We start from the raw sequence: 16940 nt of genomic DNA, 5'->3' as shown, positions 1-16940 counted from the left end.
AGTCACTGGAGTTCTCCAATGATTAGCGCTCTCATTGGAAACCATATATGGTTTTCAACCCAGGCCGTACCTTAGGAACAAATGTGAAGGTTATAAGTAATACCAATGCCTGGCCTTTGACCAATTAAATCAGAATCTCTGCCAGTGGAGCCCAGTTACTAGTATTTTTAAAAGAGAATGCCAGATGATTCTAATGTGCAGTCAGGACTGAGCACCACTGGGCTAGGTGATCTGCCTCCTCTCTTCACTTCACTAGCTTCCTGCTGTGTAATGAGTGGTGCTGCATGGGAGAAACAGCACTCATACAGAATGCTGGTGAACATACAATTCCCATGGAAGGATGTGCCAATATCTATCACACAAATACATGTATCTGTTAACTGCTCCTGCTATTAGGAATATAACCCTATAAATATAGTTACAAATATGCATGATGCCATATTTACAAGGTTACTAACTGCAACATAGAGTATAATAATTAAAAGGTGGGAAAAATCTAAGTAGCCATTAATTAGGAATTTGTTAAATAAAATATTGTTTATACAATGGAAACCGTTTTTAAAAGGAAATTTTTTTCCCTTTTGGTAAGTATGTGTAGAATGCTAGTATTTTATTTTATTTTTGTATCGTATTATATTGTGGTAAGAACGCTTAACATGATATCTACTCTCTTAACAAGCTGTGAAGTGTAGAGTACAATATTGTTAACTATAGGCAAAATGACGTATAACAGATCTCTGGAACTTACTCCTCTTGCATAACTAAAAGTTTATGCCTGATGATAGCAATTTCCATTTCCCCCTCTTCTCTGTGTTTTTTTAATGGGTTAAAGACATATTTTTTAAAAAAATTATCTATTTTAAAGTTTATTTAATTAAAAATATATGTGTTTATATGTGCAGAGAGTATCTCTGGGATACCTAAGAAACTAATAAATAACAATGAATAACATTGGTTGCCTCTGGGAGGTAAACTGGTTAGCTGGGGAGATAGAAGGGCGACTTTTCACTATTTATCTCTTTTATCTTTTGAATTAAAATTTTTTTGAATGTATACCTGCTTTTTTTAATGAAACTGTTTCTAATGAAGAAAACATGATGGCTGCAGTCAATGGCTATGTAGCTATGCCAAATGAAATTGTGTTTAAGTCCTAAAAGAATAAATAAAAGGAGAGTTAATAGGGAACAAACTGTAAACTCTTCTAGATTAGAGAAAAAATTTTCTCCACGATTTGGGTACCTCAGAATGTCTACTACGGTGCATACAGAGTAAATGCTCAGCCAGATGTTAGGTTGGCTACCATATTTTTTTCTTGAAAAGCCATTGTAGCATTAGTAGATACTTTTGAGAACTCTATCATATGAATTTTTTTTTATTATTTCCTTGTTTTCCACATGTATATATTTTCACACAGGTGCCACAATCATGTACTTTCTCTAACATGTTTTTCCTTCATCTTCCATGACTTGATAATATTTTTGATAATTAAAATTTGAATGGCTACATAATAATTTTTATTTTGGTATCTCATAGCTACTGTAAATAACTTCTTCATTATTGGGCATTTGGTATTTTTCAAGAATTGAATTGGTTTGTAGAAATTCAGTGGACTTCACTGACATACACTATGTTTGCTTCCATTGTCATGGAAGTTTTAAATCATGGACTCCCCATAGGATACACTGGGTAGCTATTAAAAATGAATATTTACTACTATGAAAAGATGCCCATGATATATGAAAAGACGACATAATGTACAATCTCATTTTTGTTTAAAGATATACTTTTTGTAAATGTATGTCTCCGGTTTTTAGTAAGTAAGAGAGGAGAAGATGCTGCATCTGGCCCCGTGTGTCTCACCTGCGCTGGCTTGAGCACTAAGGTATTGCCTGCTGCCAAACACGCAGCACTCTTCCACGCCAGCATCATCAGCGGGTAGTTCCAGGGGATGATAATGGCACAGACACTGCAGGAGAAGAAAGACGACATCCTCAATTGTCTTAAACTAACACAAGTCACTCAGAGGTGGTTTCCTTGTCTTACCCAAGTGGCTCCTTCTTGGTGAAGGTGAGATTGCGATTTGGACGGGCCTGGTTGATGGGAATTGTAGAACCCTAAAGAATAAAAACGGTTCACACTTATTTTACTAATTTAAATGTGTAAATTTAATCCCAAAGAATCCATTTTCTGCCTGCCTCTCTTGCTTTTTCTTAGCTGATATAAAAAGGCAGTGTTCAATTTATAAAAAATATATTCACATTTTAAAAGGAACTGCTGAAAAATAAAAAAAATAAAAAGGAACTGCTATATCCTTTCTCAAAAGAACTGAGGCATAGGAGAATAAAACCATAATTCTAATTTAATCACCTCCATTCCCAATTTGTTGGCATGGCAGAGAATGTTAATTGTCTGCCCAATATCCATTCTCCCCTCTATCCTTAGTAACAGAAACCCTACATTAATAATGAGGAAAACAATGTGCCCAGATAGTGTACTGTGTTCCCCAGTTTCCATAGCAGATAAGGATGGTCAATGGAAGATAAAAGCACAAAGCACCGGGAGGGGAATGCCCTTTGAAGCAGGCTGACCCAGCTCACACAAGTGCTCTTTTTACCCTCCCTCCCACTCCTGCTTCTTCCTTCTTCCTGCTCAGAATGTTGCTAAAAAGGCTGGCACTGCAATGGTTATCATGAGACCATGAGAAATGGTACTAAGGATGGCCTGGCAGACAGAAAGAATGAATCTTCATATCCCATGCTAGACCTGATTGCCTTCCTTTGGACTCCTTGAAAGTGAAATTAAAACAAACTTCTAAGTTGGCTTTTCTATCATATGCAGCCAAACTTAATCTCAGCTGAGTCACGATAGTAGTCTTTAACTGAAGCTATACATTTGTTTTGCCACATAAAATATTACTGCTGTTACTAATACAAATAAGTGTACAGTCTCTTATTGGAAACTCTTGGGGTCAGGTGTGTTACAAGATTCAGAATTTTTTGACTTTAGAAACATAATATAATATATATACCTTTTATAATGTTATTGTCTATAAGGTCTGAGGCAGCCCCCCATAATCAAACACAGTAGTATTTTTTCAGTGAAATATATGCACATTCACTTTAAGTGATATAAATAAAGATAACAGATTCATGTTGGTTCAGGTCAGGTTTTGGCGTCAAATGAGTTTGAACCAATTAAATCAATTTTTAGATTTCAGAGCAATTTGGATTTCGTAATTGAGGATAAAGGATGGACTTGAATCACTATTACAAATACTTATCTACATATGACTTTGTGGCTGAACAATGATAAAAACTAAATTTATGTGCAAGACCTACTATGTTGCAGACTTTAATTCTGTACTATATAAACACTTGTTGTTAATCTTCATTATGTAATCTGCAAGGCATGCATGACTGTAGCCATTCTACAGAAGAGGAAAGGAAGGCTCAGAGAGGTAAATAACTTCAACAACAGCAGCTGGTAGGTGGCAAAGCTGAGACGGAACCAAGTCTCTCTGATTCTAACACTGAAAGTGGTGGCAGCAATGTGCCCAAATAAAATATTACGTTTCCCAGTCTCCTTAGCAGAAAGAGACAGCCAATGGGGAGACATGAGCACAAGGCACTGGGAGGGTGAGGATGGTTTTTGAAGTCCTTTTACCTTTCTCCCTCTTCCTCTTTGCTGCTGGAAATGTGGCTATGATGGCCGGTGCTGCAGTGGTTACCATGAGTCTATGAGTGGCATGCATTCTGCTGTTTGCTACAAGCCCTGTCTTGCCCTTCTGTATCCCAATACCAAAGCCAAGAGTAGTTGCCATTTATCAATCACACATGTGATATTTATTTTCTTATAGGCAAAAGAAAATGGGAATTTTTATTGTACTCATGTCTTTAAAAATATTTTCTTATAACCAGTCTGCTTAGCCCATCTATGTTAGTTCTCTGACTTCTGTAGGCATCTGAGTTTCAATTCCTCCTTGATACCAGGCTTCTCTCTATGTGCCCAGAAGACTAATAGGTGCTCTCAGGAGACATTATAGTAAAGTACAAAGGACATCATTAGATTCTAGGTCCAGAAAACCTTAAGTTCAAATCCTAACTCTGTGGTTTACTTACTATGTGACCATAGATAAGTTATTCATTGTCTTCAGACCTCAGTTTCCACACCTGTAATAAGGAATAATAGCTATCCTCCTACCTCAAATGATTGTTATAAGGATTAGATGAAAAAAACCTACATAAGAAGCAGTTTGACTTTACAAGCTAATAAATATTTGCCCCTTTTCCTTTTGGAATGATCTATATGGAGACAAGCAACATTAACGCTTACCTGAATTTTGTCACACCACCCAGCAAAATATCTGAATGTCTGTACAGACATTCCAATGTGAGTCTTCAGAGCCAAGGTATAGACAGCTCCTGAATCGAGGGCTTCAATGGTTGCCAGCTCTTCTTGGTTCTCTTCCAACAGGTCTGCAAGTCTGTATGGTTAGTGAAAGAAATCTATTCAACAAATATTAATTGAGTCTCTATTAATGCACCATCCTAAGGGCCGAGATGGACTAGGTCTCTGTCCTCATGGAGAATATGGTGAGTAGGGAAAACAGACATTTAAAAAATACTTTCACTAATAATTTGTTTCAAGAGTTATAATGGAGAAGCAAAGGGTATTGGAAGTCAGTATAATTTGACTCATAAGTAAAACAGTGATTGAACAGTAATCCAAGGAGAGCAATGATAGAAAACAGTGAGAATGTGGACAGTTCATGAATATACAGGGAGATGTTAAAGGGCAACCCACACCTCTTGAGAACCTACAAACACTTGAGGATTTCTGGTTGGTACAGAAGTATTTCCAACATTAGCTGAAGAGGACAAGACAGAAATTCATGGAATGAATTACAAACACCACAACAGATTTCTGTTGGTGTATAGTTTCTATGGGAAGATAAGTACGGAACTGTTCAATAACTGCAAAACAGTCAAAACTCATCTTCTGTGGTTATCTCCTCCATTTGTTTTCCTTCCTTCCTTTAGTGGTTCTGAGCTGTGCCTTTTGGATCATTTCAAAGTCAGGCTTGAAATCCTCCTCCCCTAATGTTTCTTCCAGATCCTGCTCTAAGAGATCTTTAGACCAAGGTCAGCTAATGGCTTTCAGTAAGTAGAAAACTGAATTTATGTGGAATCTAATTATGTTTATCATACTCAGTTGCCAATTTACTTTCCAGGCCTTAGTGTTTTTCCTCCTTGCTCCTACTCCTTACACATCAAGTAGATTTAAAATCTGTCTTTGAAAACAACAGGGTGCTGGATGTTCTCAATGTGCTGCTTGTGATCCATTCTCCACCCTGCTCTGTGACCGGGAGGATGACCTTTAGAGACTACATCACTGGCTCCTGTGCTCTCTCACTGGGCTTGGTTAATGAGAGGCCAATGGGAGGCACCTCCAGGAAACTGACAAACTCGAGAAGAAAGTGGGCGAGGATTCTAATCTGGCTTCCTCACTGGTGGCTGTAGTTCAACAGCTGCTGTGTCCCTCCACCAAAATCACTGTAGTGTCTGCTCTTCTCCTACAGGTATAGATCTTGCCAGATTCTAGTAACAGCTTCTTCCTCTGTTCCGTCAGGCCTTGGAGTAGAAGCAGTTCCCCCCTCTTCTACCCAGCTTGTGCTTCACTATCCTTTATTGCATTTCCCTGTAAATATGAATCTTTGTAAATACAAAGTCCTTTATTAAACTTCTTCTCCTACAGGGACGACTGAAACTAGCAATAGTGCAAAATTTGGGAAATCATATATGTGGGATTTTATATGATGCAAGTAACAAAAGGCATGTTATGTAATAGGTGCATACTAGAATGGTTTGAAGAAATTTTTAAAATCTTGGCAATGGCAATAGTAGTCAATATTAAAAGGCCACAGATTTGTGTTCTTAAAAAACATACCTGTACATCAATCTTCCTCTTTCTCTTGCATTCATTCTTCCCCATTCACCATTTTCAAAAGCATCTTTTGCTGCTGCTACTGCTTTATCAACATCCACCAAAGAAGCATAGGATACTTTGCATATTGTCTATTTCAAGGTAAGAAAAATAGGTTTTTTAGATGGAGAGATAAAAATGTTTCTTGAATTAATATTGTATTATAAACTCCAAATAATTTTTGGTGGAAAATAAATACTTCCAGTAACATAGTCAAGAAAAAGAAACACTTTTAACTTGAAAGTTGTGAGCCTAAGATTTGGTACTTCTCTCGCTGCACTGCACTACAGGAAGAGACATTTAGGAAATTGTTAACTATTTCTTCTAGGGTCTTAGAGAAGTGGAATTTGTTGCCACGAGCTTGCAAAGTCTGAGATTTTTTACCCCTACGTATAGCTTTATGTGGAATTATGCATCTGATATGTATAGGTATAGCTGTCAGTCTAAATTCATCATCAATATTCACTCTATAAAGTTGGTTATGGAAACCAGTACCAGAATTGAATAGCTGAGAGAAATTCATGAAGCACATTTATATTAAGTGCTTGGAGGCAGAGTAATAAAGTAACTTCTTAAGACTGTCTGTTTTATAACTGTGTGTAAACAAAAAATCCATGATCAGTGATCACGTCACACACCAAGTACTCACAGATCCATCTGTTGGGTTGATAGTGTCGTAAGTCTTCCCATCATCAGCATCTGTGAACTGTCCATTTATGAAACACTGATATGGCATTTTTACTGTCATTTCATTTACCTCCTTTGAAATCTAAGAGAGAGAATTACAGTAATAGGTGCAATGAATTTCTGTGCTCATGCATTTGATACCAAATAGCAATAAACAAGCTTATACACCAGTGTAGAAAGAGAGGCTAAGCTGATGGGATTCCAGTCCTCACTGTCCAGAAGAGACAAGTGTATATAATACTTGGGCCTCATGATGCTCAGATTAGCCACTGAGGTAGGAGATTAGCATCTTCATGATCAAAGCGCTCTAGACTGGGCTTTATAAAGATCTGATTTTCTTCCTCACACAGATGAAAGACAACTCAGAAGACCTCCGGGTAATGGAAACACCACCATCTAGTGGTAACACCTATAGACTGCAGCCATTGCTTTCATTTAAAGCCTTAAAACTGCCTTTGTTGAAAGGTTTCCTTTTGCCTTTTAAGTGTTCTTTCCTGTGTCCTTCCCCATTTTCACTTTCTCTCTCTTATATATGTGTTGCTTAAACTGTGCTCGCTACTATCAGCTAGCAAGTGAATTTAGGTTAGTCCATTCACCTCTATAAACCTCAGTTTTTTCAACAATAAACTTTCATACAGTTATTGTGAGAAGTAACTAAAATGACATACGTGAAAGAGCATTATTGGCATAAAATTCCATATCAATGAAAGATAATCTAAAAGGGAAATTTAATGAATTAAGAAATTATTCTATATAGAGAAGTCAATAATGTTTAGAAAAGAAAAAAGCAGCAAGAGGGTATCTCGCCTTAACCCATACCAACTACTCATGTCCCATGATATATTTCTATTTGTTTACATATGATATAATGAAGGAAACGATCTGAATTGATGTGTTCAGTCCCTGCGTATAGTCCAGTTTTCCAAATTCATCATTCTGGAAATATGCTAAATGTCTTACATATATTATCTAATTTGATTCTCTCAGCAATCCTATGAGTTGGATGTTATTATTGTTCCATTTAACATATGAGGAAACTGAGGCTTAGAGAAATTAAGTAAATTGGCAAAGGTCACATGGCTAACAAGCAATGAATGTTACATGGATTCAAATTTAGGATGGTCTTACTCCAAAATTTATATTCTTAACCAGAGGATGCTAAACGGTTTTCCAAACTCACCTAACTCAAAAAGAAAAAAATGGATAAGAAGCACTTCTGGAATAGTATATTAAGGACCTCTGAAAATCTGATCCTTCATAAAAGAAATAAGAACACTAGAAAATATTGTCAAAATCATTTTTTCAGTATTCTGGAAATTAATCAAAGGCTTGCAAGAATCCATTTATTCAAGTAAGAACAGTGAGCTTTGTGGCATGTTAATTTATCCTATTCCCATCTCTCTTGACAGCTCTGCAGTAACTTGAAAAGCAACATCCTTGCAACGATGGTAGCTGTGAAAACCTGCAGCCTATTAGCCACTGGAGGGGGAGATGGGTCTGAAACTCTCCAAAAGCCTTATCCCCAGAAAGTTATTACTATTTGACCTGGTAGCTCCCTGAAAAGCTCCATTTTGGGGGCTTGTCTTAATTTGAGCTGAGTCAGAGCTAGCTATATACAAACAGCTCTATCTCTAGAGCGTTTGTCCAAAAGAGTCAGTGGCAATTGTATAACACTGCAACTGCCCGAGGCAGTAATGCCAACTGGGGCTAACAAATAGATGGCTAAAGACCTCAGAAGGAAAAATGGGCATGAGACATCCATAGGAAGCTTTAGGAAGATCTGACATATTCCTGGGAATCTAGAAGGCCAATCTGGTGCAAGACTTGTGCATGTGCCCAGGAAAGATCTTGGAAAGCCCTAATCTCTTACCTTCTGGCTGACCTGAGATTCTGTGCAAGCAGGAAGAAGGTGAAGACTAAGACAGTGTTGTAAGCTGCCTGCTGGAGGTTTAAAGGTATACCTGAACATTCAGAGTCCCTCACTAAAAGCTGGGAGACTTTCTCGTTCAAGGAATTTGAAGAAATCTATGTCTAATCATTAGCTGACCACTAAGTGAACCAAGCAGAGACTTAGGTAGTGGAAAACAACAAAGAACACAGGCTTTGCAGAATTAGTTCAGGAAAGTCACTAAACAAACAAAAAGCAACAACAACAACCAGCAATGACAATCCGTGAGGACGTAGCTGGGGTCTGATTTCCAGAGTTACCACATTCTATTATTTAAAATAGCTCACAGTGGGAAAAAAAGTGACAATGAATATATGTATGTTCATGCATAACTGAAAAATTGGGCTCTACACTGGAATTTGAACAACACTTGTAAAATGACTATAACTCAATTAAAAAATGTTAAAATAAAATAAAATGTCCAGTTTTCAACAAAAGATTGTAAGATATGTAAAGAAAAGGGAAAGAATGCTATATACACAGCAGAGGGAAGAGCAGTCAATAGAAATCATCCATGAAGAAGTCTAGACGTTGACTTTATTAGACAAAAGTTTTTATAAGTAGATGCAAAGAACTAAAGGAAACTATGTCTAAAGAATTAAAGGAAAGTAAGAGAACAATGTCTCACCAAATAGAGAATATCAATAAAGAGATAAGAATTATAAAAAAAAGAACTAAATAGAAATTCTGAAGTTGAAAAGTACAATAAGTGAAATTTTAAAAGTCACTAGAGGGGCTCAACAGTAGGTTCAAGCAGGCAGAAGAAAGAATAGGAAGGAAAGGAATTTTAAAAATGAATAGAGCCTCAGAAGTCTGTAGGACACCATCAACGTACCAATACATGCACAATGAGAGGATGGGTGAAAAGGGCAGAAAGAATATTTGAAGAAATAATGGCTGAAATGTCCCAAATTTGATGAAAAACATTAATCTTCACATCCAAGAAGCTCAATAAACTCCAAGTAGAAAAATCTCAAAGAGATCCATTCTAGACACATCGTAATAAAATAGTCAAAAGACAAAGACAAAGAGGGAATCTTGAAAGCAGCAAGGGAGAAGCAACTCATCACATAAAAGGGAGCCTCAATAAAAAATTAACAGAGGACTCATCCTCAGAAACCATGGAGGCCAGAAAGTAATAGGATGACATATCCAAACGTGCTGCAAGAAAAAGACTGACAACCCAAAATTCCATATACAGCAAAAATATCTTTCAAGAACAAAAAATAAATTGTCATTCCCAAATGAACAAAAACTGAGATAACTCACTGCTAGCACATTGCCCTTCAGAAGGACTAAGTGGTGTCCTTCAGGCAGAAATGAAAGGACACTAAACATAACTTGAATCTGCATGAAGAAATAAAGAACACTACAAAGGTAAATACAAAAGTCAGGATAAATGTACTTTTATTTTTAAACCCTTTTCTTATCTGATTAAAAAGACAACTGCATAAAGCAATAATTATAAAACTGTTTTGATGGGTTTATAATGTATAAAGGTGTATTTATATGACAATAATTGCACAAATAAGGGGGTAGGGAGCAGAGCTATACTGTAGCAAAGTTTTTCTACACTATTGTTATTAATTTGGTATTAATCTGAGCTAGAATGTTTTAAGAAAAATGTCTATTGCAATCCTCAAGGCAACTACTAAGAAAATAACTAAAAATATATAGCAAAACAAAGAAAAGCTTAAGCTACTAGCATACTAGCCAATATCCATTTAACAAAAAAGAAAACAGTAAAGGAGTAACAGAAGAGCAAAAAAGGCATAAAACAAGCATATAGAGCCATAAACGGCAAAAGGACAAATAGATAAGTTAGACAATCAAATTTTTAAACTTTTGTATGTTAAAGTACACTATCAAAACAGTGAAAAGAAAACTCACAGAATGGGGAAAATATCTACAAATAATATATCTGGCTAGCGTCTAGTATCCAAAATATAAAGAGGCCTCAAACAACTCAAAAATTAAAAACACAAATATCCCAACTAAACAAAAGGCAAAGAAGATATGCAAATGGCCAATAAGCACATAAAAAGATGTTCATCATTAGTCATTAGGGAAATGTAAATCAAAACCACAATGAGATACCACTTCACACCCACTAGGACAGCTGAAATAGAAAAGACAGATAATAGCACATGTTGGTGATGACATGGAGTAATTAGAAGCTTCTTACATTGCTAGTGGCATTGCAAAATGGTGTAGTCACTTTGGAAAACAGTTTGGTAATTCCTCAACAAGTTAAACATAGAGTTACCTTATGACTCATCAATTTCACTTCTAGATATTTACCCAAGAGCACTGAGACCATGTGTTCACACAAAAACTTACACGTGGATTTTCAAAGGAGCATTATTTATAATAGCCAAAAAGTGGAAACAACCCAAGTGTACATCAACTGAGGAATGGATAAACAAAATGTGGTTTATCCACACAATGGAATATTATTTGGCTGGAAAAATGAATGAAGTGACAATATTCAATACAACATGGATGAACTTTGAACACATTATATTAAGTGAAAGAAATCAGACACAAAAGTCCACTTATTGTATAATTTCATCTATACAATGCATAAATTCACTCTAGAATAGGCAAATCCATACAAACAGAAAGAAAATTACCAGTTTCCAGGGGCCAGGGCCCAGGAGAGGAGAGCAGAGAATGACTGCCAATGGATACAGGGTCTCTTTTCGGGTGATGATAGAACTGTTCTATAATCAGACAGTGGTGATGGTTGCACAACTCGGTGAACATACTAAAAACCACTGAATTGTGCTTTTCAAAAAGGTAAAATGTATGATATCTGAATTATAATCTCAATTAAACTGTCATTTTATTTTATTTATTTTAATTTGGGGGGGGCGGTAATTAGGTTTATCTATTTATTTATTACTTTTGGTGGAGTTATTGGGGATTGAACCCAGGACCTCGTGCATGCTAGGCATGCTCTACCACTGAGCTATACCCTCTGCGTAAACTGTCATTTTAAAAAAGCTATACATGTGAAAATAAACGGATGAAAGCCACAGCATTCTTTTAGAGCTTGTGGGTCTTAATAGTTTAGATTCTCAATGACGTGGACAGGCTTACATAATCCACTACTAGCTCCGCTTCTTGATCTTCTCCTCTCAGTTTCCTCACGACTTTTTGGATGAAGTCTTCAAACTTGGTGGCCATATAAACATCTTCATTCTGTAACTGAAGCCCTCCACATTTCTGCCTGATCTCTTCAACTAGCCTGAAAGGAAGAACCAGCTCATGTAACTTACATTTTTTAAAGAGTTTAGGGGGACTGTAGTATAACATTTAAGTTGCTTTGAAGTAAGACATATGTCCCATGCATATTTATGTCCTATGAGCTCTTCTACGATAATAATCAGAGAAATTGATAAGATTGGGAGAAAAAAATTTTATAAGCTGTCTTGCAGGACAGTGGCAATCTCTTTAAAACTTTATACATGACTAGAAATACAAGAAATCAAGGCAAAGGTATTTTAATTACTTGCAAGCAAGATGATAAAGGGCACATAAAATTAGTTTCTTTCCTTTCAAATGTACTCAAGGAATAAGATATAAAGGAAATTTCTGAACTGTGAAGATTATGAGAAACAAAAGTTATATTGTAGAATATCTCCTCTAGATCTCGTGTAAGAATAAAACTAACATTTGTTTGTACTACATGGCTAAGATAGGTATTAACTAGAACCATGGAGTAGGTTAATATAATTTGTAAAGTCCTTTCCAAGCCTTTGATTTTTCACTGTTAATTTTTCAATTTACAGCTGTAACCTTGACATTTCTTGAATAGCAGTGGTGTACTAGACACAGTGTTGAAAGCCTGCTACAGTCATTTATCCTCTAAAAGAGATGAGGTGCCTTGGTAGTTCAAGATAATAGTATCAGATGATTTTGGTAAATCAGACACTCAAACAGGATATGGGTAATTCCTACAGAAGCATTTTGCTAAGTGAAAAAAAAAAAGTACTAAAAGTCCAATGCTAAAATCTTTAGTTGGGCAAATTAGAAGTTTCTAGGAACTCATAAATCATAACAGAAATCTGTAACTTGAGGAACCAAAACTCTTAACTTCTGATAATGATATTTGCTCTTGAGAGGATTATTTTTGATCACTGGAATAAAAAGGATCCATGAATGAAGGGATTTTTTCTTGTTCATGACAGTATCCCCAGTGCAAAAAACTGTTCCTGATACGTCATAAATGTTCAATAAATTTTGTTTAAAAACAAAGTGAATAAATGAATAAACACAGTATTCATCAAGAACACTCACTGTCAGCATGAAGGACTGTCAAGAGGAGTTTACCTTGTTAAATTAGTGACTGGCCATTGTGTGGCCCTCAAAGAAAAAGCACCTGTGCAAGACCCCCCACTTTTAGGTCCTGGTCCACTCAGTATAGAGGGGGGCTTTCCAGTGCTCCAGACCTTCCATCTTGTTGTAAACCTCTGGAGAGAAATTCTGACTCTAGGGTGATTGTTCTTAATCTTGCAAGTAGCCTGACAGTCCTCATTCTAGGCATATCACACTGGGTCACTTGGGGAGATACGAAAACAAGATTTAGGGTAAATAATCAATGACAGGTATCCTTTTGGATGAAACTATATAGGAAAATCTCTACTGACATTCTCACCCAGAACTTCTCAATTCCAATGTCATACTGGAGGAAAATCAGCTAAGAAATATGAAGATAGATGTTTAAAAGAAACAATTAGAAGTGTTTTTCTAAGTATATTGGAAATATAAAAACAACACTTGGTTAGCAACAAAGAGAAGGGAACAGATACATGTATTTAACCATGGAAACAAACAAACCAAAAAAGATGAAGAAATGAGAAATATCGTAGATGGGTAGGATAGAGTGATTACATCCAGTACAAAGGATATGAGTTTGATTTTCAAAGTTGAAGTCAAAAATCCCTGGTGGAGGGGTGTAAATCACTAAGGTGGTGATTCAGAAATCGATGTGTTGTAATTTCACACAACACTGTAAAATGACTATAACTCAATTAAAAAATGTTAAAAAAAAGAAAGAAATTGACACATTGTAAATTGACTATAAATACATACATTCATACATGCATACATACGTACATACATACATAAGATGGTGATTTTACCTGACAACATCCATTGAGCGTGCTCCAGATTTAAAGAAGTCTGTTGAGTCTTCAATAACAGGAACATTGCTTAAAATTCCAGCCCAGATGACCTACACAAGGGAAATTTTATGGGGGAAGTGCCATGTAGAACACTGTGGCAGAGACTCGCTAGCTTCTTACCAAACCCACTTTTTTACGTGGCTTGACTACATTTCTCAGGATCTCTTGAAGTTAGGTGCAGCCGTGTGACTGACTTCTACCCAGTGAATACGAGTATAAGTAATCTGTCCTCCCAATCTTGGCCCATGAAAAAGCTCCCTCACACAATTCTCTGTGTTCTTGTGCCTTTCTTGGCTGTTGGAATGAAGATGAACCCCAGGGTGACCCTGAAGATAGTAGAGCCTGGGTCCCTGTGTGACTCCACCTCTAATCCTCCTGTTCCAGTTTCACCCCTAACTCCCATGCCAACCTAGAACCACCTTGGATTATTTATGCAAGTGAAAAATAAATTTGTGTATAAATTTAGGCATTGACTTATTTTTGCAGCTAATACAAAGAAAAAGGATTAATGGTACCAGTTACAAAAATGGTTATGTTTTCCATGGTAAAAAGTACTATTAAGAACTTCACGTATTTACCTTGATGATCTCCGCCACCTTCACCTCTTCAGCTGTTAGTTCTACCACTGATGTCTCACCCGCTGAAAAGTACTGAGATGCAGGAATCATTTTTCCATCTTCAAACTGCAGATTTCTCACTATCAGCTATAAGATAACAAAACAAGCAGAAGAAATGAGTATTAGGACAGTTCAAAAGTGAGGTTGGTGAGAGAAGGAGTGCCATACAGGTATGAGGACCAGCTTATTCAGCAAATACAAGAATATGAATTAAAAGCACTCACCATTATGTGTAAAAGGACTGAGATGGTATTTCAACAGTGGCAGCAGAAAGGAGAAGGTTAAGTCTAGGAGCAGATACATCTCAAAATGGATGATAAGTCCCTCCCAAAACTGACATTCAGATGTAGGTACTGGGATCTAAAGCCTACTATAACTACCACCACCACCACCAGTGCTACCATAGTACTGCCGTCATCTGAACACTTAATATGTCACTTGCATGGTGCTCAGTATGTATGTGCTGCAGTATCATATTCACACTCTTAAGTCCTGATGGAGGCAGATGCCATTATTACCCCCATCTTACTGATGAGGAAATGGAGGCTCAATGAGGTTAAGTAATTTGCCCACATGGCTAATAAATAAGTAACAGAGCTGGGGTTACAACCCAGAACCAGCTGGACTCTGAAGCCTACAATCTTAATAAATGATCTGTCCTATAAGCCACCAGAAAGTATCTGTGAGTTGCAAATTCCCTTTTGCTTTCTTCACTGGGCATCTACCCAAGAGCCTACTGAGGTCCAGAGTCCACACTCCCAAGCACAGGCGGTGTGGGTGGGCATCTGTCTGGTGAGGCGAAGGGAGGAGCATCTGAAGAGGGTAACATCATTTGATCCTCCCAGACTAACAGTGGGAAGGCAGCCAGATGAGATTACTCTCTCTGTTTTACAGAAAACTGAACTCAGAGGGGAAAAGCATCCTGCCAAAGACCTGTAAGTGGCAGAGCAGAGATGCACATCCTGTTTCCTGACTAAACTCCAAGCTCTTCCTACCATATCACAAAGCAAACTGTGCAGGTCTGTGGGGCCCACCCTGAGAAGTCTTATTCTCATCAAGGAACACAGAGCCAGTTCATCTCCAGGGAGAAATGGGGCAAAGACATCTTGAGCCTCCCATGTCCCACTGCAAAGCCAGATTACCCTGTGACAACTAGTCCCTCAATAGCTTGGGTTATCGAAGGAAACCAAAAAAGTTACTTTATAGGTAATCATATTGAACACTCACTGCTTTTCCATCGTTACCAAAAAGAACAAGTCCTTTTTTGGTAACAAGACCAGGCTTCTTGGCACCTTTAATTTCCAGTGGTTCTCCAGGGGGCACGGAGCTATTCAGTAGTGATGAGCCATAGAAAGTTACCATCTAATAAAGAGATCAAACCCAGATTGTGAAATGAGGAAGTGAAAGCTGTTTATAAGGGTGTGTGCAAGTAGCACACTCTGCAAAAAAGCTGAAGTTGGAATTTCCATTTATGATAAAATTTGGACCCCTCATGTAAGAGACTATACCCCATATCTATAGAGACAACATAAAGCAAGAGAGAGTTTGGGAATGTGTGACTGAGGAGTTTAAGAAATGCCCCACATCCAGGCGACATAAGGGTACATTTATTGCTTATTCACATTGACACAAAGGTTAATGAGATAAAAGCTCTCTCAGAGTTGGCAGCCTGAAGGTAGGGTTTATGGGGGAGTAAAGGTGTCGGTGGGGGGTCAGAGAGGGCAGATACAGAGTAGTAAATAGACTATTACAATGCAGTGGGGTGCGTGATAGGAAGTCCAGGGTGCTCTGTGGATCAGTTCATGGACACAGAACTGGATCCAGACTATAACCAAGAGAACTTGACACTAACTGATTTCTTATTATAAGTTATTATTATAATTCCATGGCCATTAGCTATCATTTATTGAGCACTATAACAGTTAATATCATTGAATATATATTCTATGCCAAGGGCTAAGTAGTAAAATGAATGAACATATATTAACTCATTTCATCTTCACAACAATCCACAACTTATAACAGAGGCACTGTTAGTTTCATTCTACAATAAGGCAATCAAGGCACCCAATGGTGTAACCTGCCCAAGGTTACAAGCAGAGAGTGGCAGAGCCAGAATTTTAATGAAAACATTCTAGTTTCAGATCCCACACTCTTAACCACCACACTTAACTTGCTCCCTTGGTCCTTCATTGATCCCACATATTTTTATTGACACCTAATATGCATGAAGCACTCTGCTTAAGTGCTGAGCTAATCAAGACAATAATATGATGCCCTTGCCCCTAAGGGATTCATAGTCTACTGGGGGAAGCAGACGTAAGTGATGATCACAATATATACTATGCTGTGTCAGAGGTAGGCAGGGCGTTGTTGGAACAGATGGGAGTGATGCCCAGGCTGAGAGTGGGAGGTCAGGAGACTTCATAGCAGAGGTGAAAGCTAGAACCTGAGTTGAGTGGAGACTCCCCAGGGATTAGAAGGCTTTGCCTGCCCCTGCCCACCGCCCCTGCCTCA

General features: G+C 37.4%; 1 protein-coding gene across 3 annotated transcripts in view; it reads right to left on the bottom strand.

Moving 5' to 3' along the window:
- The window catches only part of ALDH1L2 (aldehyde dehydrogenase 1 family member L2), a 50274-nt gene that overhangs the window by 18506 nt on the left and 14828 nt on the right, over positions 1-16940 (bottom strand). For all 3 annotated transcript variants that reach the window (XR_004324669.1, XM_032493436.1, XM_032493438.1), the window contains 9 exons: positions 15651-15785; positions 14385-14510; positions 13765-13856; positions 11720-11867; positions 6632-6751; positions 5947-6074; positions 4333-4483; positions 2044-2114; positions 1861-1966 (listed from right to left, as the gene is read on the bottom strand). Coding sequence is in view for 2 of the 3 variants with exons in the window: in XM_032493436.1 (XP_032349327.1) it covers positions 1861-1966; positions 2044-2114; positions 4333-4483; positions 5947-6074; positions 6632-6751; positions 11720-11867; positions 13765-13856; positions 14385-14510; positions 15651-15785 (1077 nt within the window). In the remaining variant the exon portion in view is untranslated. The remainder of the gene's footprint in view (positions 1-1860; positions 1967-2043; positions 2115-4332; positions 4484-5946; positions 6075-6631; positions 6752-11719; positions 11868-13764; positions 13857-14384; positions 14511-15650; positions 15786-16940) is intronic.

The sequence above is a fragment of the Camelus ferus genome, chromosome 12 (genome assembly GCF_009834535.1).
Source record: "Camelus ferus isolate YT-003-E chromosome 12, BCGSAC_Cfer_1.0, whole genome shotgun sequence".
NCBI lineage: Eukaryota > Metazoa > Chordata > Mammalia > Artiodactyla > Camelidae > Camelus > Camelus ferus.
The sequence above is the reverse complement of the archived record's forward strand: the minus strand, read 5'-3'. Positions and strand labels throughout refer to the sequence as shown.